Source organism: Myotis davidii, unplaced genomic scaffold (genome assembly GCF_000327345.1).
Source record: "Myotis davidii unplaced genomic scaffold, ASM32734v1 scaffold580, whole genome shotgun sequence".
In the NCBI taxonomy this organism is placed as follows: Eukaryota; Metazoa; Chordata; class Mammalia; order Chiroptera; family Vespertilionidae; genus Myotis; species Myotis davidii.
The window spans coordinates 2,161,776-2,186,461 of record NW_006293313.1 but is presented as its reverse complement, the minus strand read 5'-3'; the positions used below and the strand labels follow the sequence as shown (position 1 = coordinate 2,186,461).

The window sequence follows — 24,686 nt, the reverse complement described above, 5'->3', positions numbered from 1 at the left end:
GGTAGAGGCCAATGGTTCTATTAACCATCCTGTGTTGTGGGGGGGCACAAAACAGCCCCCCACAACAAAGTATCTGGCCCAAAATGTCAGTCATGCTTGATGCTGAGAAACCCCCTTCTACGTCCTTCAGGTCTAGCTGTAGGTCCCTTGCATTTGTTCTATAATGGGAAAAAGCAAAACCCCTCTTAGCTCCATCTGTTCATACATTTCCCCCTCACGCTTTCTAGTAAACACGCATTGGCTATTGGCTGTTCTTAGCGCTATCAGACTTCAACAACTGCTTTTCCATTTTCTCCTGCACAGACAATATCATGCAGGTCTTGTGCCTACTGGTAGTTTGCTTTGCTTATGTTTTGGAATTCATGGGGAGACTCTTTCCCCTAATTTATTTTAAATGTCCACAGGGTTTTGTTTTTTTAATTGTGGTAAAATATACATAAAATTTACCACTGTAACCATTTTTAAGTGTTGAAAACATTCACATTATCATGCAACCAAGCTCCATACTTTTCCATAGTTTTTTAGCTTTGCTATCGGTTGCTGTCTTTATTTTTATGTGGGAATTTGGAGAGATTAAAAAATTATGCTATTACTACTGTTATCTTCCCAGAATCCTCTTCCACAGAATTTTTAAAAGTGAGGAAATAAGTTTGCTATTGACAGATAGCATAGCTTTTAAGAGTTACCAAAATTTTTAGACAGAGTTAAACTCTTCAACGTAAGCAGGTAACCCAACTCAAATGCCATTTCAAAAAATTCTGGAGTCATGAGCATTTCTTTTTAAGAAGTAAGGATAAAATATGGCTATGTACTTACCAGTAATCATAGCACATGAGACTCCAAATCTAATCTCTAAGACAGAGCGAGAAAAAACTGATGGGGCAGGGTATTAAAAACAGAATCTATTTCACCAAAATTAACGAATTTGTAAAAGTGTAAAGTAAACCTTGGCATCTGCCCAGATTTCCCTTAGTAACACAAGAATTAACGAGACTCCATATACAAAATATTTGGAGTCCTTATAAGATGTGCTAGACAAAGAATGACTGCTTTAATTATTTTTCTGAAAGAAGTCCGGGCAGTCTTACATTCAGTATACTCCAAGTACTGTGGGAAAAGACAGCAGATTTCAGAAGTGGTATGCTTGATATCCTATATAGAAGGCAATTTTAAAATGACCCCAACACTTTAATGTTAGGCTCATCAGTGGAGCACATAGTTTAAAAAACCAAGTTAATACCTTTCATTTTCCTAGACTTTAAGATCAACTGAAAACGTTTTCCTTAAAGCCCATGGGAAAAGTACCAAATAGTGGATCCCACAGTGTCCTAAATTGCTTCTTTTAAAGAGCCCTCTATATACCTTTTATTTTTTAAAATGTATCTGTATTGATGAAAGTATTATAGATATCCCCTTTCTTCCCCCACATTGACCCCCTCCACTCCACCTCCTCCAGGCCTTCACTGCACTATTGACTGAGTCCATGAATTATGCATATCCTATGTAATAAAAGCCTAATATGCTAAGTTCCGATCTCTCAACTGTTCGACTAGTCACTATGACCTGCACTGACCACTCTGACTGGTAGGTTAGCTTGCTGCTGGGATCCAGCCAATTGGGACTGGGTGAGACGGGTCGGACACGCCCTGGAGCCCTCCTGTGGTCCCTCCCTGGCCTGATCCGTGCACCAGTGGGGTCCCTCAGCCTGGCCTGCGCCCTCTTACAACCCAGGACCCCTCGGAGAATGTCGGAAAGCCTGTTTCGGCTCGATCGCCGCAGGCCAGGCCAAGGGACCCTCATGCATAGAGCATCTAGTATGTAAAGTTCTTGGTTAATCTCTTCCCACTCTCCATATGCCTTTTAAAACTTGAAAATAAATTGGGGAAAAAAAATCACCTCTCAACAATGTTGAGGCAAGACACACCGTCCTGGCCACCGACAGCATAAAGAAATCCTCCAAGCACTGCCACGCCAACACTTGTCCTGCAGGTGCTTGTCGGAGCCACATCACTGCTCCACTGGTTTGTTTTGGGGTCATACCTGCCGAGAACATCAAGAGCAGAGTTTGTCTTACACAAAGAAAGTATGGCTATGTTCACATATTCACTGACAAATAATAATATATATGTTCTTTCCCCTAAATATGACTAATAACTAAAGCATATAAAAGTCTAATTTATGTTGTTTTTTAATATTAATTTTGAGAGAGAGGGAGGAAAAGAGAGAAACATAGATGTGAGAAACATCAACCGGCTGCCTTCTGTACCCACCCCTACCAGGGATCGAACCCTCAACTCTGGTATCTGTGCTAACGCAATATTGAACCTGCCACCTTCTGATGTACTGGAAAATGCTTCAGCCAACTGTGCTACACCAGCCAGGGCTTTGTTTTTATTTTTTTTAAAATTCATTTTCACTTAAAAAAATTCATTTTTACTTAAAGAAGTTACATATGACTATAATTTTTTGTTTCAGGATGTTATATATAGAGAGCTACAGTTCCCTTTGAATTACATTTGGTTTCTGGTCTCTTCCCATTTTGGTGTATATCCTACAAGACTTGTCAGTAAAATACTTTAAAATAGGTATAGCCCTGACCGGTTTGGCTCAGTAGATAGAGTATCAGGCCGAGGACTGAAAGGTCCCAGGTTCAATTCCGGTCAAGGGCATGTACCTTGGTTGTAAGCTTGATCCCCAGTAGGGGGCGTGCAGGAGGCAGCTGATCAATATTTCTAATTCTATCACTATTCTCCCTTCCTCTCTGTAAAAAATCAATAAAAGTGTATTTTTTAAATGTCTTATTCCTTGAGTGGGCGTATCTCTCTTTTTTTTAAAAAAAGGTATATATCTATCCACATATATATCCTTTATATGCAAGCATGTTTTTGTTGCATAAATAATACTCTTCAGTAGGCACTGTTTCTGAATAAAGAAAAGCATGCATACCCATAGAGGAAGAGGTAGGAAAGAGGATCACATGGCTAAGGACCAGCGAATAATTTAGTGGGTCTGCAGCAGCACGTTTAGGGAACACTGGTGTGCCAGGGAAGACAGACTTGGAAAAACAGGTGGAGGTAAGAGCATAAAGGACTTGCATGCTAAGTGGTCTAGGCTGCCAACCGGTGCCACAGATGCAGTACTAACGCAGCAAGTCCTATCTGTATCCTAATGAACATCCCAAATGAAACTATATGAATTGTACAGAAGAAAATTTCACATTGACCTTACTTACCTTTCAACACTATTGAGATACGAGGATCCATCATGGCCACCCACTGCATATAACAGGTCATCAAGGACACTGACCCCAACGCCACATCGCCTTTTGCTCATTGAAGCTACCATCCGCCACTCATTGGTCTGGGGGTCATATCGTTCTACACTGGAAATGGCATCTCCACTGCACCAACCACCAACTGGGGAGGTAACGGAAATGGTCAGAATGCCCGTCCCAAAGCACAGGCTGTACCACTTACTGCCAACCTGTAAACTGTGACCAGTGCTTGGACTTAACATGTTGACTTTTACTTCGTCCACAAGGATTGCTAAAATCTTTCATTTCTAAATAAGTTAGTATAGGGCCCATTTTACAGAGACAGGCAGGATACCAATTAAATGGGATTGGGAGGTACTGTGACAAAACAGAAGACTGAATTTAGCTAGAAAGCTTGACTGTTGCCTTTACTGAGCTCTGTGATCTTTGAAAAATCCTGTAAACTACCTAGTTGTAAAATAAGAAATAAAAACTTTAAAGTGAAACAAAATACATGAAACTGCTTTTTAAAGCACAACACACTACATAAATGTAATTAAGAGCCAAAAGAACCATAATTCATAAGCCTGTTCTTTTTGTTTTTACTCTGTTAGGGGAAGGATTTTGGTTCTTCTCATGATTTCTTACTAGGTCTTCTTGTAACTAAAAATAATGCAAAAATTCTTATGACTTATTGACAAAATATTTTGCTTTTTAATCTGTAATCTGTACTGAATTCTATATTATTCAACATAATATTTTTTAAAATTGATTTTAGAGAGGAAGAGAGGAAGAGACAGAGAGAGAGAAAGAGAGAGAGAGAGAGAGAGAGAGAGAGAGAGAAAGATCAGTTGCCTTTGGCACACACCCCTATAGGCACCAAACCTACAACCTGGGTATGTGTCCTGCTGGGAACCAAACCGGTGACCTTTCAGTCCAAGGGATGATGCTCAACTAACTGAGCCACACTAGCCAGCACCTAACATAACATTTTAGATCAAAAAATGTTTTAAAGAAGTTACATTTTTCATAAGCTTATAACAAGTTCAAACTGAGTTCCATAAAGCATCTCTGAGTGCTCCCTGAAAGCATGGTTATTTGGGATACATTTGTTATTCTTTCAAACGATCTCTATTTCAATCCAAATAAGAGCTATATTCTAGAGCTTAAAAAGTGAAGTCTGAGGATGCCTTTACCTCAAAACATTTGAAACTGTTTCTAAGGGGTTTCAATAACTTCCAGAGCTAAACTAAAATAGGAATGTTTCTAACCTAGCTGGATTTGAAAAATCAGTTCTTTATTTCAAATCTCAATGTGCACACATTTTATTTTATTATGGTTTCATATAAATCAGGGTATTAAACTAATACTATGTATCCCTTTCCAGCAATATTTTCCTTAGTACACTGGTTTTCTAAAAGCCTGTGTTTTTCTTTAGTATCGAAGAACACAGTTGATGAAGTAATATTAATTTGATTTGGAACCATGTAATCTAATAAAAAGATGTTTATGACTTCCATTATAAAACTGTGTCTGAGATTTAATGAGCAGGCTATTTGATTTGTCTCAAATGCTCACAACCCTCACAGTAGGAGCCAGATTTTATTCTGGAATTTAAGATGTTTTCTCTGATATTGAAACTCCTGGCATACATCCTAGAACAGAATTCAAATTAGGATACACAAAACTTAGTGTCATTTAGTATTAGTTAAACATACTGATTTAAATGAAACCTGATTTTCCATTAATCATGACGGTTGGGTGATAATTTCTCCCTAGTCTTCTTCAGGATGAACCGATTCAGAGACAGACAATAGTAGCAAAATGATACAGCGTAAGGTTGTCTTGGGCTGCATTCAGTAAAGCTAGGAAGGCGTATAAATAACTGTTTGATGTAAGATAATGTTTTTTTGACAGTTTCATGTAATTATGAGACAACTTGCACATTGGTATATAAATTAATGCACATGACTCATTTGAACAAAACATCCACTGCAATGTGGCTTTATTTATTTATAAATAGATTTTAGGTAATTTTCCCAATTTGCTTTTATATATTCTTAAACTGAAAAAAAAAAAAACCCTCAGAATTTTATTATTTTTGGACTCAAATGCAAAGTTCCATTTATTTTCAATAATGAAAACAACACAACAAAGAGGAATTAATTCACTATTTTTAAAATCTAACACAGCCTTACCACGAAACTAGCCTTAATAAGTAAAAACACATTACTAGTTACCAAGTTAGACTATTCTTGAGACTCTCTAAGGCAGTGGTTCTCAACCTTGGCTGCACATTAGAATCACCTGGGAATCTTTAAAATCCTGATTTCTGGGCCTCATCCTCTGGAACTTAGCAAAGCCATATATAGGAAGTGCCTTATGGGTCATACCTTAAGAGTAGTCCAGCAGGAAAAAATTACTCTAACATAAAATAACTAGAGAAATTAAAATATAGTATAATTTAGGAAACACTTTTAGAATTGAGAGAGGACAGAGTAACAGATGGATATTCTGTTTCTTTGTTACTAATGTTGTGGCCTCACCCCATAACAAAGAAAGAATTTCTGGAGGATGAGGCCCAGAAATCAGGATTTTAAAAAGATTCCCAGGTGATTCTAATGTGCAGCCAAGGTTGAGAACCACTGCTCTAAGGTTTTGCCTGTGCAATGCGGTTTTAGGTTTATACAAAGAGAGTATTGCTTTAGAGAATTCCAGTGTTGGATCAGCAGGTAAGACTGAAGTTACATGACAGCATATGTGTTTCTTATGACAGTGGATATCACAACTGTCCAAAGCACTGCTCACTTGACAATTTCTCTAAAATGTTCACTTTAGTCACCATAATTAAGATCCAAACCTGCAAAAAGTACTTCTCCACAGCGAATAGGCTTCCGTGGTCTTGTCCTTGGTCCTTGCATTAGTGGTCGTTCTTGGGGCAACAGAAGATAGTTTTTAGCCTCATCTACCAAGTCTCTGTGGAGAAAATTCTGCCTTTATTTCAAGTGTCTAAATAACATTGTTAGTCAAATCCCAGCATAGTTTAGGAATAGGTAATTTGGCAATGAGATCAAGCATAAATCAAACCCTGAACACCAGCCCACATTAACAAGGGTCACAAACGTGAGAGCAATGATGCCAGTCACACTCGGAGTCGTGGATTGATTAGTATTTCCATTTTGCCTTCATATCTCAGTGCGAATGTACCTCAACATGCTTGGGGCCAATAATAACTTGAGGAAAATACCAGTGTAGGACTGGTCTTTTACAACTAGATTACCAGCCTAGTTATTGCTTCCTCATAAATTTTATTAGATTCTGCAGGATACTGGCAAAGCAGCACATCAGCCGTAGCACAAAATGTTTGCTAAATTAAGGTAATAAAACTAGGTCAAAAATTAGACTGTTGTTAAAAAGAAGCATGGTGCCATCATTTAATATTGATTTGCTATCTGGTACTGTCTGAATGGTTTACTCTCAACAGCTCTACTGAGGATGAAGAAATGTTTTTTTTTATTAAGTTATTTTATGAGAAGAACCTAGTAATTGTACCTAAAAAATATCCTAATGCACACTACTTCTGTATGTACTTATTTCACTTGAGTCCTCTGCGTGACACAGTACCTGACTAGTGCATATCCATCTGTTACTCTGTCCTCTCTCAACTCTAAAATGTTTCCTAAATTATACTATATTTTAATTTCTCTAGTTATTTTATGTTACAGAGTAATTTTTTCCTGCTGGACTAGTCCTCAGGTATGACCTAATAATGCACTTTCTATATATGGCTTTGCTAAGTTCCTCTGAGTTTATTTATCTTAAAAATAAAACAAACAAAAACCAAAAAAATCTCCCGATGATGATGAAGAGCCTTTTCTAGCTTTCTCGGCCTTAAAAACAGAGACAGTGATCTCCTAATAGCTGGGTTTTTTGTTTTTGTTTTTTTAAAATATATTTTATTGATTTTTTTTACAGAGAGGAAGAGAGAGGGGCAGAGAGTTAGAAATATCGATGAGAGAGAAACATTGATCAGCTGCCTCCTGCACACTCCCCACTGGGTATGTGCCCGCAACTAAGGTACATACCCTTGACGGGAATCGAACCCGGGACCCTTGAGTCCGCAGGCTGACGCTCTATCCACTGAGCCAAACCGGCTAGGGCGATATAGCTGGTTTTTAATTAGGTTTTCAGGGGTTCCTAGAAAGAGTACCATAGAGCTGATACTCAGCAAACCAACCCACAATTAATAATAACAGCATTTACAGCCATGTGCTGCTGTACGGCACACTAGTTCACTAATCCCCACCACAGTCTATGAAATTGGTGCTATTACTATCCTAACTTTATAGATGAAGAAACAGTAGCAGAAAGAGGTTAAAGTGACTTGCCTAAGGTCACAAGGCTGGTAAATGCTGAGGTCAAGATATCAGGAAGGGGCTTCTTTGACAAGTGACTTCACCTTTATTTTCTGCATCAGAATCAGTACAATCTGACTTCCGTTTTATGCACAAGGGGCACCTTTGTATTGTTTCTTCAGATTTCAGCATCCATAATTCCTATGGTTTTCCTGCAGGTACTGTCAATATCTAGGGGAAAAACTGCCACTTGTCTGTTTTTTAAATTTAAAAGACAAAAATCTAAAGCCTCTCTAACATCTGTTAAAGGGACAAACTACAGATTACAGAACAAATGCAAATGCATCTACATGTCCTTCCCGTTACAGGTATTCCTGATTTTAGTTAAGTTCTGATAACCCACTACCACTGGACCAGCCAGTGGCTTCTTGATTTTAGAACATGTTTCTTCAGTGTAAGTTAAGGAGTTCTGAGTACTAACTTGCTCTTTTATGAAAATGATTAAAATGAGCATGTTTCTTCAGTGTAAGTTATGAAAATGATTAAAATGAGAAAATGATTAAAAACACCACATGGCTTCAGATTTGAACCTAAATCGTAAAATCTGTCAAACTGGGATAATTTATTACATTTCATATACATTACAGAGATAGCCCAATAAAGGAGGTGTCTTGTTTGCTTTGTAAAAGCGTTTATAAAGCTACTTCAAAAGTGTGGTAGACCTTTAACTTTGTCCAGTCTCAGAAAACAAGGCCAGTCCTATTCCCTAATTGGGCATATATGATGGAATGAAAATGTGCTCCGGACACACTTTTTGACAAAACCAATAGCATTATTTACCTCAAGAAGAAATATATTAGCAGAGACTTACCTCTTCTAACACAAGCTTGCATTAAAATCTTAGAAATCTACATCTTTATTGGCACTTCTACACCAAAAAACACAATACATTACAAAACTAATGGGACAAAATACTGGAAGTTCTGTCCTCTCTTCATCTCCTCTTGACCCGAACCAAGAATAAAAATCTGTTGAGTACTCTGCTTTCAGCACTAGGAGACACGCTAGTTAGGCAGCAATAGAAACACGAAAATTAGGAGAAAACAGGAACTCTTGGCGGCTGATTTTCCCGACAGCCATTCATACCTGCATTCTTCATCGCTCTTGATGAGGGGATCAGAGCCCACGGTGCCCACCAGGAACTTGGGACTGAGCAAAGGTAGACGGACATGCTGGAGCACCTATGAGAAAAGGAACATGCTTACAGGCTGAGTGCCCATCTGCCAGGTTTTTAAGAGAATAGGTGCTCCCCTATTGTATTTCAATTGTTTGGGGATCTAATTGAATCAACTTACCAATTGATCTAATTAATATATAATGAAGAGGAAGGGAAGGCATAAATACTAAAACTAAATTCAATTTATTCTAACCACCAACTCAGTAATTAGAATAATCAGAAAACAAAGCACAGTAGTATCACTTTAGGTCAGTGGTTCTCAACCTGTGGGTTGCAACCCCTTTGGGGGTCAAACGACCCTTTCACAGGGGTCGCCTAAGACCATCGGAAAACACACATATAATTACATATTGTTTTTGTGATTAATCACTATGCTTTAATTATGTTCAATTTGTAACAATGAAATTGGGGGTCACCACAAAATGAGCAACTATATTAAAGGGTCGTGGCATTAGGAAGGTTGAGAACCGCTGCTTTAGATGTTACTTGAAGCTTTCAGCAATATATTTATAAGCTCTTCTACAATTAGCTTATTTAACTGGACTCTAATTAAAAATCTAGAAGAATATCCTATTAAACTGCTAAAACCTACAGTCATAATAAGAGTATCAAACATTTCATTTAGTGACCACTTATGCCTCATATTGTCCCTTTATTCTTGAAAATGGCATGGGATTTCCAAGCCATAGGGAAAGGAAGCAGGACAGTCGCCTTCCTTGCTCTCTTCTGTTCATTTTGTACCATTTAGGACCTGTGGGTTGTGACCCCTGAAAATACATCCTGCATATCAGATATTTACAGTATGATTCATAATAGTAGCAAAATTACAGTTATGAAGTAGCATCGAAAATAATTTTATGGTTGGGGGTCACCACAACATGAGGAACTGCATTAAAGGGTCGCGGCATTAGGAAGGTTGAGAACCACTGATTTAGGTTCTGACCAGCTTTATAGCCCAAACCTAGAGTTGATGCAAAATAGAGAGGAAGCAAGGAGCAAAAAGTTTATGATAAACACATATCTCCTTGATTATTTGGAAACAGATGGTCTTTCTTACAGTCTAATATAAGGGACAGGAGTGATGCCTGCTCCTTTTTTTGCATGTCAAATACATATTATGAAAGCAGTTACTTAGAGAAGCATTTCTGTTATACCTGGGGTAACTGAGGACGTCTTTCTTGGATACTGTATTTGACCCAGGCCATCACTGCATTGAACACCTGTTCTTCACTGCGAACGTTTAGCTCATCACTAGATATTATATCAATGAGCTGATTGGCTGGAAGCAACATGAACTCTTCACTTTCCATCACCTGTTCAAAGTGAGGCAAGAATAAAAGAAAAAAACCTGTGATCATACTTAATTTATTGTCTCAATATTTTTCTTAAGGGTTATGAAGAAAAGTTCTATTCCACAATAGAGCTGAGGTTCAAAACAGTGGAGCAGAAAAGTTTAAAAGAAACAGATGGGCAGAGCTATGTTTAGGACAATGAATCTATCATGTACAGTACTACAATGGTGGATACATTACACATTGGTCAAAACGCACAAAATGTACAACATCAAGAGTGAACCCTAATGTAAACTATGGACTTGGAGTGATAATAACATGTCAATGTAGGTTCATCAGTTGTGTACCCCTCTGATGTTGATAGTGGGGGAGGTTGTGTGTGATTGTGTGTGTGTGTGTGTAGAACTCTACTTTCTGCTCAATTTTGCTGGAACCTAAAACTACTCAAAAAAAGTTTATTAATTTAAAAAAGGAAACAAAGGAGAGTACAGGGGACACAAAACTTGGGGAAAATAATAATTTATGATTCAAATAATGATTCAAATAATTTAAGACAAATGACATCTTTTTTCCCTAAAAGAAGTATCAAAATAAAAGTTTACATTCAAAGTAAACTAAACTATACCAAATTATAACTCCAGAAATATAAGAGGCATAAAAAATTCAAGAATAGCTTCCAGAGGAAGATTAGTACTGACAGAGCAGTGTCTGGGGTAGAAACACCAAGGGGCCAGTATAAACAAGAATAAGGGTGTCAGCAATTTTATAAGCAAGAATGGATACGAGGAGAATCAGACTCAGGAAAACCTCTGAAGACCAACACACGCTTATATTTATCTATACCAGTACATCTATCTCACTGATATGTGTGTGCATACATTACATATATTGCTACACACACACACCAATAACTTATCTTTACCCAGGGCTAGGGAACTAACTGTCAGAATGGAGAGGAAATGACAACAAGGATATCACCTTGTCATGCCTGCCATCCATAAATCCCAAAGCTTACAGATCTTGCCATGACTGCAGAGTACAAGGGGCAGGGTACAATGCAGGAGGGAATGGTAACCGCTACACTCCATGTGGTTTGTTCTCTCAACAGTACACATGCTACATGTGATGCCCATGTGTGCAGGAAGGATCTAGTGAAGAGGTCAATTCCCACCGTGTGACCTCTGATGCAGGTGATATATTTATTCTCTTGGGACAAGGTTATTTTCATGCTCATCAAAAAGTCAGAATATTTCCCAGAATATGAGATAAGCAACTATTTGAATATTGGATTAAGAATGTTTTTCCCAAGTACATTAGAAAAAAATGTGCATCTCAAAATAAAAGTTTCAGACCATAAAGTCAGCTATACTTATAGTAGAAAATACTAATGAACATTTCATTTGTATGACGAAAAGTTTCAAATCACCTGAGTGGGAGACCTTCTGCGGTTCAGGAAATTAAATAGGTAACATTTACATTTTAGCTAGGTTGCTTAACCAGGTAGCTTAGAATGATTGCATTGTACTCTGTGTGGCAGGACTATTAGATATAGCAAATAAAAATAGAGGACATACTTACACTAAAAGTTATTTATTTATCTGAAATTTAAATTTAACTGGACACCCTGTATTTTATCTGGCAACCCTATGTTGGAGGCTAGAAAGGCCAGGGCCAAATTTGGGGCTTCACTTCAAATTAAATGTGCTGGCCTTCACAGTGTGCAAAACTTAAGCCACGGCTGTATCCTACTTTCCTCTTTTCTTTTCACTCCGATTTCTTTACTTAAGTACAAGTAAGGTATCATATATCTTTGTGGAGTGCCTTAACATTCTTTGTGGATCTTGTCAGAGCGTAAAAATTTTCCCCAACTTAGTATTATAAACCAAATGTTATGTGTCAATGATCACCAAGTTTAAAGTTTATAAGTGAACCACCATGATATTAAATAATGATATTAAAAATGATATCACTTACTGGAAACATCAGATGGCAAGAAGACATGAAAATCTGTGTGAGAAAATATTTGTTTGGCACTAAGGACAAAGAGTAAGAATAATACTTTTGATAAGCAAAGTATGGTTAAAATGTCACTTCTCCTTTTTCACCAATAAGAAAAAGATACTGTCTACCATTAGGGCAAATCTAGCATCTATCCTGGAAACAAACAATCAGGTTAAGAAAATAATGCCCTGCCTGGCCTGTGTGGCTCATTGGCTGAGCATCAACCTATGAGCCAGGTTGTCACGGTTTGATTCCTGGTCAGGGCACACGCCAGGGTTGAGAGCTTGATCCCCAGTAGCGGGTGTGCAGGAGGCACCCAATCAATGGTTCCTTCTCATCATTGATGATATCTATCTCTCTCTTTCCTTCCTCTCTCTGAAATCAATTATATATATAACTTATATATATATTACCTTAAAATATCTGCTTTCTCAAATAAAAGTTTACAGGAGATCTGCATTTTAAGTCCCACACTATTATGGAACTTCTTTCATTGATAAAGGTTTTTTCTGGTCTTCAGTTTCTTCTTGAGTCAGTTTTTATAAATATATATATTTATATATTATCTCCTTCATGAAACAATCCCACACTCCTAATTTTCCTCTTCTCTCTATTTTCAGTTTCCTCTGCCAGCTGCTGTTCAGCTAACCCATCCTTTTGTATGGGAAAAATTTTAGGGCTTTTTTCTTCTTTCCCCGAATTAGGTGACTTCATTTGCATTGATTTTTTTTTACCTTGTTTATAGTGCTTTCGTTATTTAAAAGTTTAAAAGTTTTATGTAATCAACTTTATCAATTTTTTCTTTTATGGCTTCTGGATTATATCTGGCCTAAAAAGAATTAAGCCATAGTTTAATTACTGTGACTTAATTACTATGTTGATGACTCCTAAATTTCAATCGCATCCTAATCTTTTTATTTATTTTTATTGATTTGAGAGAGGAAGGGAGAGATAGAAACATCAATGATGAGAGAGAATCATTGATTGGCTGCCTCCTGCACGCCCCCCCACTGGGGATCAAGCCCGAAACCTGGGCATGTGCCCTTGACTGAAACTGAACCTGGGACCTTTCAGTCCGCAGGCCGATGCTCTATCCACTGAACCAAACCAGCTAGGGCCTAATCTCTTTTCTAAGATACAGACTCATATAAACAGAGGCCTACTCAATATCTCTATTTAGATATGTCACAAGTGTCTCAAACAGAATATACCTAAATCAGAACCCATTACGGATCTTACTTCCTCAAACATTTCCCCTCTCCAGTACATTTGTAGTACAAATTTCTAGAAATGGGATTGCTGAGTGTGTGCAGTAAGAGTGTAATTTTGATAGATACTGCCAAATTTCTTTTCAAAGGAGATGTATCAATTTATACTCACACTAGCAATGTAGCTATTTCCCCATGGCCTTATCAATAGAATTTGCAATCCAACTTCTGAATAATCTGGTAGATAAAAAAATAGTACTTTGTACAGTATTAATTCATGTTTCAGTTCTTATGAACAAGCTTGAGCAGATTTCCATGTTTAAGGGCAATCTGAATTTATTATTTTATTGCTCATTTTACTGGTCTTGGTTAGTGACCAATAGCTTTTGATATATTAAGATTATTGCCTGTGATATGATTTGCACATATTTGCCCCCAGTTTGTAAAGCTACTATGCCCCCAGTTTGTCTTTGACTTATTTTGTTTTACCATGCAGACATTTTTTTCATTTTATACAGTCAAATCTATCAATATTTTTTTCTATGCCTTCTGGGTTAGTCAATTAAGCCGTCTTTGCTTCAAAATTAGAAAGGAATTGATCCGTGTCATCTAATATTTTCATGGTTTCATTTGTATGTTTAAGTCTTTGAGTCACTGGAGGTTATCCTGGTGAACAGAAGAGTAATACTGAAGTGCAAAATGAACCATGTCTCTCCTTTGCTTAAAACACTTTAATGGTTAAATTTCAATTTCTTAACATGGTCTATTAACTCCAGTGCAATTTGGCTCTGTTCTTTCTGTAAAATCATTATGTAACATCCTCTCTTTTACTCTCTGGGTTTCACTAGATTTCTTTCCATTCTTCAAACTAGTTATGCTTCTTCATGTCTCAGGATTTTGCATGAGCTGTTCTAGAACCAAAGTTAAATCTCCGTAACACAGTTAAATCATCCAGGGTTTCTTCTTTGTAGCACCGACTGCTGTAATTAGTTGTGTAACTGTACGTTCACTGGCTATCTGCCCTGCTGGATTATAAACACATGAAAACAGACTCCAGGGGTCTCGTTTACTACTGCAGCCTTTGTGCCTAAGCCCAGTGGCTTAAACATAGTAGCTTTACAAATATTGAATGAATGCATGAAAAATAACAGGCTTAATGAAAAATTCTTTTGATAATATCTAATTTCAATTTTTTTCTGTTTACTCACCAAATAACCTCTGACCTATAACTTATTCTGCTGAATAATCCATATAATCAGGAAGGCCATGCTTCAGGTAAATGACTAATACCAGGTATCCTAGCAGACACACATCTCCTTATGAATTAATAAACTGTATTCTGACTTTTAAATTAGCCTTTTATGAATATGACATGACTAGGCACAATCAAGTCCTAAACTTTAACTATTACTGAGAAACACAAACTTGGACTCTAAAATAAAAACCAAGTTTAGAATTTATAACAACTTACTTATTTAATATTATTGGCAGTAGATAGCCAAGCTGCTATGTGTCAGTTAGCAGAGTGTGAGCCTACACACTCTGCTGACAAAGACATTATGAATACATTCAAACCACTAAGTAAACTCACCTCTTGAAAGTTATGTTGAGTGAACTTGTCTGCTATCCTTAGCAACTCACGACATGAATGTGTGTCAGCAAAAGCCCGAATACCAAGGCAGTTAGAGGGATCTAATTGTCTCTTTAAGAATTCGCAGCAGGCTTCCTGTATTTCTGCCAGCTGGAGGAGACAAGCAGCTGGCAGTAGGGTCTGAACATTGCCCTCTTCCACAGTTATCTGGGAGGTATATGCAAAGTCAATCAGCAGTTCCATAGCCCTCTCATCTATGTCTCGGATCACTACTTCTGTCTGCCGGCTCTCTGCCAATTCTCCTGTAAACATAGCACGGAAGTAGGGACTACAAGCTGACAAAATGACTCGGTGGGCATATATCTTCTTTGCGCCCACAACTAGCACCACATCACAGAGCTCCCGGTGCTTTCTCAGGAGGTTAATCACTTCCAAGGTTTGTCGAGGGTGCTTGTCTGAGATATAGGGCATGCGGGCAGGTTGGGGAACCCCTTCTGGCAGTTTGTTGGGGTCTCCAAGGGTGCAGCGGCTTGTTACATCCATTCCAGTCTCTCCTGGTCGAATGTTGGTGCACCTACAGGAATGGCAGGGGGAGAGGGAAGAGAAGATGGCAGTATTATTAGAAGCTCACTCCTGTCATAAAAGTATTCCTAAGTCAAGAGACAGGGAAACCTATAGGTAACCAAAAGACAGAACCAAGTCCCCAAAGAGTTCCCGTTCTAAGAACTCTAGAACTCAAAACTTTTTTTTTCATTAGCAGTGAAATATTTAATTTTTTTTATTGCTTAAAGTATTACAATGGGTATTACATATGTGTCTTTTTTTCCCCCCGCCCTTGACTATCCCCTGGCGTCCCCCACCCCGGTTCCTTCTTTTTTACAGCAGCATAGTATTCCATCATGTAGATGTACCAGTTTTCTAATCCATTCATCTGCTGATGGGCACTTAGGCTGTTTCCAGATCTTAGCTATGGTGAATTGTGCATATATCCTTTCTGATTGGAGGTTCTGTTTTCTTGGGATATATTCCTAGAAGTGGGATCACAGGGTCAAATGGGAGTTCCATTTTTAGTTTTTTGAGGAAACTCCATACTGTCTTCCATAGTGGCTGCACCAGTCTGCATTCCCACCAGCAGTGCACAAGTGTTCCTTTTTCTCCACATCCTCTCCAGCACTTGTCGTTTGTTGATTTGTTGATGATAGCCAGTCTGACAGGTGTGATCAAAACTTCTTTAAAGTCTCTCGAGGAATGAATAGTATTAATTCCAAGTCAGAGCACTTTCACTGTGAACTCCCATAAAAAAAAGGACAATTCTTTTTTCATCTCAGTAGTCAGATTAGACTGTTTAGGCCAGCGGTCGGCAAACTGTGGCTCGCGAGCCACATGCGGCTCTTTGGCTCCTTGAGTGTGGCTCTTCCACAAAATACTGACTTCTGCGCATGGGCCATGAAGTTTCAATCGCACTGTACATGCACGCCCGCACGTGGTATTTTGTGGAATAGCCACACTCAAGGGGCCAAAGAGCTGCATGTGGCTTGCGAGCCGCAGTTTGCCAACCACTGGTTTAAGCCATATCTTTTGCAACTGCCTGTACTAAATTAATAACACATTATGAAAAACATTTCTAAATTATGATCTATGGACTTTAATCCCTTAATCTGGTTTAAGCAAAATATTGATAGTTGTCATTTTTCTAAAACACATAAATGGTTATTTCTGATTATCATTGGAAGATATTTTAAATTGCTCTAAGGTTCAGCACAAACTCTGTGAAATATAGCCAATGTTGCATGAAAAGATCAGAAGGAAAATATGCCAGGGTCCAAAACCTAACTTTATATGTAGTACCGTATTTCCTTTACCTGAAGATGTCTAGAGTTTACAGTTTACACAGTCAATCACAATGTTCTAAAAAAGTGAAAAACAACAACAAAAATACTGGAAAAAAATCACAAGCACAAGTATGTCCTTGGGATGCTTTGGATAATTGCTTAGGGCCAGACATAATTCAAGGGATTCTTCAGTCTTTGAATGAGAGGAGAACTTAGAATAAAACTTTGTGATATTAAAGAATATTGAGGTATCAATTATATGGATAAATACTTGCTATATTGGCAGCTAGTAAGAAAAGCTTTGTATACCTTTAATTCAATATTCACAATTCTAAAAAGTTGTTATTAAATCAACTGTGTGTCTTACAACTGAGGAAATGTAGTAAATAACTATGCATTTACATTATAAAGGCACAAACTTAAAAATCAAGAGCATGGTTCTTCCACCAGCAACCTGTTTTTCCAAAGCACTTATACATTCAATCTTTCCACGCTTGGCCTCAGCCCACAGGTGACTGTGCATGCTAGAGTATAAACTTCATAATTCCTGACGTCTGGTGAAAATAGTACTGCATATGCTTGACAAGTGAGAGACTGAAATATAAAGCTGAGCAGTTAGATAATTTTACCACCCACATAAACAATCAAGAAGGCTTTTAGCCACGTGCATACTGGTGCCTTGTATGTAGATGCTGAAAGAATAAACCACACGGGCAACAGTGGTAGAATCAGGCTTTAAAAAACCCCACCATTAAAGACAAGACCAATTCAAAAATTCCTGTTGCAATACTGACATTGCATGTAGAAGTTAAAGCATGTTTGTTGTAACCTTAATTATGTACATAAAGATGATACTGTTGAAATCAGATAAACAATTTTTTATCTCACCTAAGTAAAATATGAAAGCTAATTTCTACATATCTATTTTTTTGAAGTATGCCATAACAAAAAAAAACCTGCTGCTATTATTGTATTAGTATAGACTCTGACTTTAAATAATGGGTAATTTCTATATTATTATAGACTATGTGGTTAACAAACTTGGAAGGAATTCTCTTGAATGTGGTCATTCTTCCAAAGTCTGTCCTCTCTGCTCTCTATACACATCTCATGGTTCCCATCACCCATGTGTGAATGGCTAAAGGAGTTTTATCTCCTATCTGGATAACCCAAGCTCATCTATCTCAATGATATATCTAAAACTGATTCCTTGATTCTCTTCCTCCATTGGTGTCTCCTCTAGTCTTCCCCAGATCAATAAAAGGCAATTTCATTCTTACATTGGCTCAGGCTAGAAATCTTGGAACCTTCCCTTTCCACACTGAAACCCAACCCATCAGCAAATCCTATCATTCTACCTCCACATAATACCGAAAATCCAACTATTTCTCTGCACATCTAACTAGCCCCACCCTAAGTCAGGCTATCCTTACCTTTTAAAAGTATCATAGTCTCATAAGTGGTCTTCTTGCTTCCACATTTGCTAATTTATATTCTCTTCTCTATACATTTATTTAGACCTTTTAATTATAAAAGACAAGATGAGGGCCCCCTGGATGATAAAGACCATTAGAATTGTTTGGTTGGCAGTATTTTTGGGTTTGTTTTGTTTTGAAATGGAAATAGAATATCATTAGGAGGACTTTTAGTTCACCATCATACTGTCTTACGTGAAGTTGTGCCATACATTGTGTGAACTACCTAAAGACCTATGAATTTGCTTTTTAACCTCTGTTATAGAGGTACTAGTATAAGGATTGTGACAAAATAAACTGTTTGGTAGAATAAAGTAACAGTAATTTTAAAGGGAGAAAGTTTTTGCGGGGGGGTGGGATGAGAAAAGACGAATTTTAAGAGAAAGGGAAATGAAGGGAAGAAGAAGAGGAAGGGAGGGAAGGAAGGGAAGGGAAAGAAAAGGGAAAGGAAAGGAAGGAAAGGGAGACTTTTAAAATGGCAGTGGGGCCTGGCTGGCTTGGATCGGTGGACAGAGCATAGACCTGAGGACTGAAGGGTCACGGGTTTGCTTCCGGTCAAGGGCATGTGCCTGGGTTGTGGGCTCGATCCCCTGTGGGGGGCATGTAGGAGGCAGCCAATCAATAATTCTCTCTCATCACTAATGTTTCTATTTTTCTCTCCCTCTCCCTTCCTCTCTGAAATCAATAAAAATATATTTAAAAATAAATAAATAAAATGGTGGTGGGTTATGATCTAAGGAGACAGCCAGTGAGAAAATGATGATGTCCAAAAAACTTTATGGCCCCCTCCACTATCTCTAAACTTTCAGTAAAACCTGAGGTATTCAATGGCAGCAGTTAATGGAGGCTAAAAAAGAGACAGTGAGGCCCTAGCCGGTTTGGCTCAGTGGACAGAGCATTGGCCTGCAGACTGAAGAGTCCCAGGTTTGATTCCAGTCAAGAGCACATGCCTAGTTGCATGCAGGTTCGATTCTCAGTGGAGGGTGTGCAGGAAGCATTTGCCCTGAAGGGTGTCCCGGATCAGGGTGGGGTTCTCGCTTGGGTGCCTGGCCAGCCTGGGTAAGGGGCTATGGGTGTTTGCAGGCTGTTCACACCCTCTTTAGTGTGGGGGTCCCCACTGGGGTGCCTGGCCAGCCTGTGTGAGGGGCTGGGGGCTTTTTGTAGGCTGGTCAAGCCCCCCAGCGGGACCCTCCCCCCTTCGGCGGTGGGCGGGGTAGGGTGGTGGGGGGGTGGGGTAGTTAGGGGTGACCAGGCAGGCAGGCGAGCAATTAGGAGCCAGTGGTCCAGGATTGTGAGAGGGATGTCTGACATTCTCCGAGTGGTCCCGGATTAAAGAGGGTGCAGGCTGGGCTGAGGGCACCCCCCACCCCGCATGAATTTCGTGCACGGGGCCTCTAGTATATATATATATAAAGAAAGACAGCGAGTATGAACCATTTTTAGAAAGAAGCTTTTCTGTTAAGAGATACAGTGCTATGTCTGCTTAAAGAAGTCAAAGACTGGAAAATAATTATATACTGACACTAAGAACCCAAAGGTGGGAGAAGTTTAAAAATATAAGCAAGAGGGGGAGAATAAATGATGGAATGAGATCCTTGAAGAGTGGGAGTGCAGAGAACCAAACCAGAGGAATGGAACTTAGATGTAAGAGATCAGAGAAAAGGTGTGGGACGGAGATAATGTGGAAACAGATACATTTATTTTGGGGTAAGGCGGTGTCAGGAATTAGGGAAGTTCATAAAGATTTCTATTTTTCTGTGAAGCTGGGAGTTGCGGGGTGGCAGGTCATCTTCTGGCTGTGAGCAGAATGGTGACAGGATTATGAGAAGAATGGGTAACGATGTGGAAGAGCTGCTGTGGGGAATCAGTTAAGACTCAGAAATATTGTTGGATAACACTGTTGGCCCAAATGATATTAAAGACTCATGAATTCCAGGTGGCTGGTTTTATCTAGTGGTAATCAACAGCCCAAATCAGAGAAAAGAAATGCCTGCATATAATTAGGCATAATAGGAATGCCTAATTAATAGGTATGCCTGAAATACCACAGACAAAACGAGTTGAATGATGGCTAGAAAATGGTTGAAACTGTGTGAAAAGAGAAGGGGCAATGGCATGTTAATTTTGACAAAGAACAGATGGAATGAACATTCAAGAGATTATGGTCAGAAAACAAGTCATTAGCATTTATGATTTCAGAGAGAGTTTTTCTGAGTGACAGTAGAAACGCACTGTGGGAGTGAGTGAAGGTGAAAGTCACAAGAATTTCAGAAGCCAAGGAAGTGCAGGCTAGGTAAATGGGTGTGTCATTCCCATGAATATTAATATATCCTAAAATCACAGTGAGGAGAAGAATCAAATCATGTGTAAACCGGAAGCATAAACCAAAAAACAAACCAAACACCTTAAATATTCTTCATGTTTACCAAAGGAATGTTACAACTCTGGTACCTCCCTAAATAAATAAAATTTCTATCCACCCAAAATTTGTGAGTCAACTTCAAATTTCAGAGCTGTCATATCACACATTCCTCAGATCTTATCATCCCAAAGTAATATTCCTCATTGAGGAAAGAGTCATTTTCTGTAAGTGGGTAAGATAAGTTGAAATCAAGCACAATAAAAAGTTTAGAAAACAGTCTCTGATTCTAAAACATTTATAATCAATTTTACCTCTTTGTCCAAAGACCTACAGAATTTTTCCTTAGCTTGGAATTATGTTCCTAAGCTAAGAACCTTTCTCTCTCTCTCAAAATCAAGACAGCGAGTGTGAGAGGGAGACAGAGAGAGAGGCATCAATGTGAAAGGGAAACACCAGAAGCTTCCTCCACACGCCCTAACAGGGACGAAGCCCACAACCCGGGTATGTTCCCTGACCGGGAATTGAACAGGCAACCTTACAGTGTACGGACGATACTCAACCAACAGAGCCACACTGGCCAGGGGTAAATGAACATCTCTCCTTTTATATTTCATACATTTTGTTTTAATTTGGAAATTAACAGCCTGAGCTTAGAAAGTAGATTCAGCTGGTTTGACCCTCACTTAAAGTCCCAAACACACTGAGAATAGAGAGAACTAGAGGTTCGAGTACAGAAATCCTTAAGACAGAAAACCCATCTGTTACTGTAAGTGCCAGTTCTGGTTATTAGAAGGGCACCTGCTAGGCACTACATCCCATACCTAATTCCACACCAGAATGCCAAGCTGTTAACCCTTAATCTGAAAACAGGTCATGAATGATTCAGCTCAAGACATCTTATCACTGCTTCTTGGACAACATAAGGGTCAGCTTGGTGCTTTGGCCGGCAGTCAAGGCAAGATGGAGGAGGTAGGGCAAACGGCCATGAAAGCCAGCTGATCTCCCTTTAGGTAAGGAAAGCAAAAACTTTCCTGCGTTCCCCTCAGCAACTTTGCCGACATCTCACGGATAACTGTTACACAGCTATCCCACAATGCAAGGATAAGACAGCAAGCATAATATTTAATTTTCTTATGTCTACAGTAAAGGGAGGAAAAGAAGGTGTTGAGCAAGGAGCACCCAGATCAAGCAATACATCTTATACTACTACTTTTAAGCAAACATTTTCGACTGACTGGAATAGGAAATTCTAAAGATCTGAATGGGATTTTTTTTTTTTTTGCATTTGAAATTGAACTCAAGGAGAAACTTGTTTGATCTTCACTGTGAGTGAAAACTGATGAAACTCTAAACACAATTAAATAAAACAAGACCCAAAGAACCTAAAACTTCTTGCCCATTTTAGAATCCTTACAGGCTTTTTGTCTTAGATCACACCTTAAATTGCACTGGTACTCCCTAGAGTTCTGTCTTTGGCATCCTTCTTTTCTGTTTTACCCTCATTCACATCTACAACTTCTAGAACCTTCTGCGCACTGACACACAATTTTTTTTTTTAATCGCCAACCCAAACTGCTCTTCTGCTCCAGACCCATATTCCAATTGGCATCTCTACTTGGCTTGAGCCAAGTGATGGTGATAAAGAAAGAGCTGTAACTAAATGGCACCAGAATTCTCCAAAATGATTTTAAGTAACTGGCAGTATTATGTAATAAAGAAGAAAAAATGAGTGTAATTAAATGAGTATTTTATATAGAAATTACTGATAAAAACATTCCCACGCTGTGCCTCTTTTTAAAGAATAATAAGCTCTTATTTTTTCAATTACATAAGATATAAAATTTATGGCAGCTGAGGATGAGAAGCAATTTGTGGTTTTTATAACCATGTTGAAGTGATGAAGTACATGTGTTGTTAATTTCATGTGCTTTTTGTCAAGTATTATTGCTACTATAGAGTAAGATATAAGTAACATAATGGCATTTGTTACATACATAACATCTTTTCATCTGGAGATCTCAAACCATTTCAAGCATTCATTATTCCCAATATCCTGATCAGATACATTAGAGGTAAATTGAGGCACAGAGAGGTGAACAGCTCAAGGTCATTAAAAAAATCAATAACAGATCTGGAAAAAGATATATTCTGATTTTTGCTCCTAGTTTTAAGTTATAAGCCATATCCCCATCATGAAATGTTTCTTTTCTTAAAAGGATCTGCCACATTGTTTATCTTTGATGTGAAATAGCAAATAATTAAGTATAGTTCAATTAATGTAAAATGAGTTTAAAAAATGAACTTGAACTGGGCTGATTTTGTTTCAATAAGGGCTCTTGTTCTAATTGTTAGAACAGATTGAGAAAAAGTATTACTGAGTTTTAGGGTTGGGAGGACCTATAATTGTCTACATTTCCCCACAAACTGTTTTTGCTTTTCTATGGACCAAGTTATTATGTCCAATATCTTTTTTAAAAAGATATTATTAATTTTTAGAGAGAGAGGAATGGAGAGAGTGATAGAAACATCCATGATGAGAGAGAATCATGATCAGCTGCCTCCTGAGCGCCCCTGGGGAATAAGCCAAAATCTGGGCATGGGCCCTGACCGGGCCAGAACCAGCGATCTCTTGGTTCCTGGGTAGAGGCTCAACCACTGACCCACACCAGTGGGGCTGTCCAATACCTTTTATACTCCTCAATCTTCCATGCAACGTGGATATTTTAATTAACAGAACAATTGTATTACCAAATATCAATGAAATAACTGAAACAATCATTAGACATTCAGTACAGTGTATTATAAATAATCATTATACGTATATGGCAACAGAACCTTCGACAGGGGATTAAAGACTGTAATCCATCCATATATCATAGTGCACTTAATGATTTTCCCCAAAAATTACCATACAAAGGAACATTTCAATATTAACAACGACACAAAATTCATACTACTCCTTAGAAATTTTTCTATATATTTCTCTATTTAAAAGCTATTAATTTCTGATATTATTGATTTCTTTTAGAACAAAAAACTTTAGTAAACTTAAAAAAAAACATTGTGAACTTTAAAAAAGATTTGTAAACTTAAAAAAAAAAATTTTAAATGAAGCCCTGAATGATCATGCGCTGGATTTCAGTGAAACCGAAGGTGTTCTTCCTAAATGCCTACCTGCGCATTGGCTTTCCTTCCATGCACCATGAAAAGTACCCTTCACCACACTCTACAGCCGAACCTAAGACAACAGAAAAGCAGCAACTTAATAAAAACTATTTCTCAGCGATACACCGTTTCACGTCCGGTTATATTACAGACCTTCTGCAGATGCACAAGCATAGCCTTTACCCAGGACCCTACAGCGGTTCTCAACCTTCCAATGCCGCGACCCTTTAATACAGTTCCTCATGTTGTGGTGACCCCCAGTTTCATTGTTACAAATTGAACATAATTAAGGCATAGTGATTAATCACAAAAACAATATGTAATTATGTATGTGTTTTCTGATGGTCTTAGGCGACCCCTGTGAAAAGGTCGCTCGATCCCCAAAGGGGTCGCGACCCACAGGTTGAGAACCGCTGCAGGTGACTCTCCTTCACCTGAATCGGCTGGAAGTGAAGGCGAGGGAACGCGCGCTCAGCAGTCTCCACCGCCAGGTCCGTCTCCCTTCAAACGGCGCTCGGAGGCGTCCCGTCTGACCTCACCGTCAGGCGCACCCTCGGCGCGCCCACCGGGTGCCCACGGCGGCTCTCACACACGAATAGGGAGCGGCCGGTTCAACAACGGACCTGAAAGCAATGAACCTGTCTGGAAGCGACAGCGGCAGGGGAGGCATTTTGCCCTTAAAAACAAAAACGCCGCCTCCGACAGCCGGGCAGCTTTAACGGTACAGAGACACGAACGCTCCAGGTTCACATTCTCTTCACCAGCCCTTCCCTGTCCGCGAAACCATGTCCACCGCCCACTCGGCACGATCGCGCTAGGTCCCCAGGGGTAAAATGGGGCGCTTCTCCCTAGTCCCAGCCCTTGTCTGGGGGAGCTGTGCAGACAAGCCCCAACCCCCAGGCGGGACAGGACAGC

At 38.8% G+C, this 24,686-nt stretch overlaps 1 protein-coding gene across 2 annotated transcripts in view; it reads right to left on the bottom strand.

The window, feature by feature from the left end:
• Positions 1-24,226, bottom strand: part of KLHL20 (kelch like family member 20) — a 31,684-nt gene extending 7,458 nt beyond the window's left edge. The window contains exons 1-9 of one of the 2 annotated variants that reach the window (XM_015566062.1): positions 24,206-24,226; positions 23,781-23,844; positions 14,938-15,511; positions 12,112-12,144; positions 10,000-10,158; positions 8,755-8,849; positions 6,114-6,229; positions 3,233-3,416; positions 1,897-2,040 (exon numbers count right to left, since the gene is read on the bottom strand). In XM_015566062.1, the coding sequence (XP_015421548.1) occupies positions 1,897-2,040; positions 3,233-3,416; positions 6,114-6,229; positions 8,755-8,849; positions 10,000-10,158; positions 12,112-12,144; positions 14,938-15,511; positions 23,781-23,803 (1,328 nt within the window). In that variant the 5' untranslated portion in view covers positions 23,804-23,844; positions 24,206-24,226. The remainder of the gene's footprint in view (positions 1-1,896; positions 2,041-3,232; positions 3,417-6,113; positions 6,230-8,754; positions 8,850-9,999; positions 10,159-12,111; positions 12,145-14,937; positions 15,512-23,780; positions 23,845-24,205) is intronic. The other variant, XM_006767012.2, reaches the window with a different exon arrangement.
• Between the last annotated feature and the right edge of the window lie 460 nt (positions 24,227-24,686).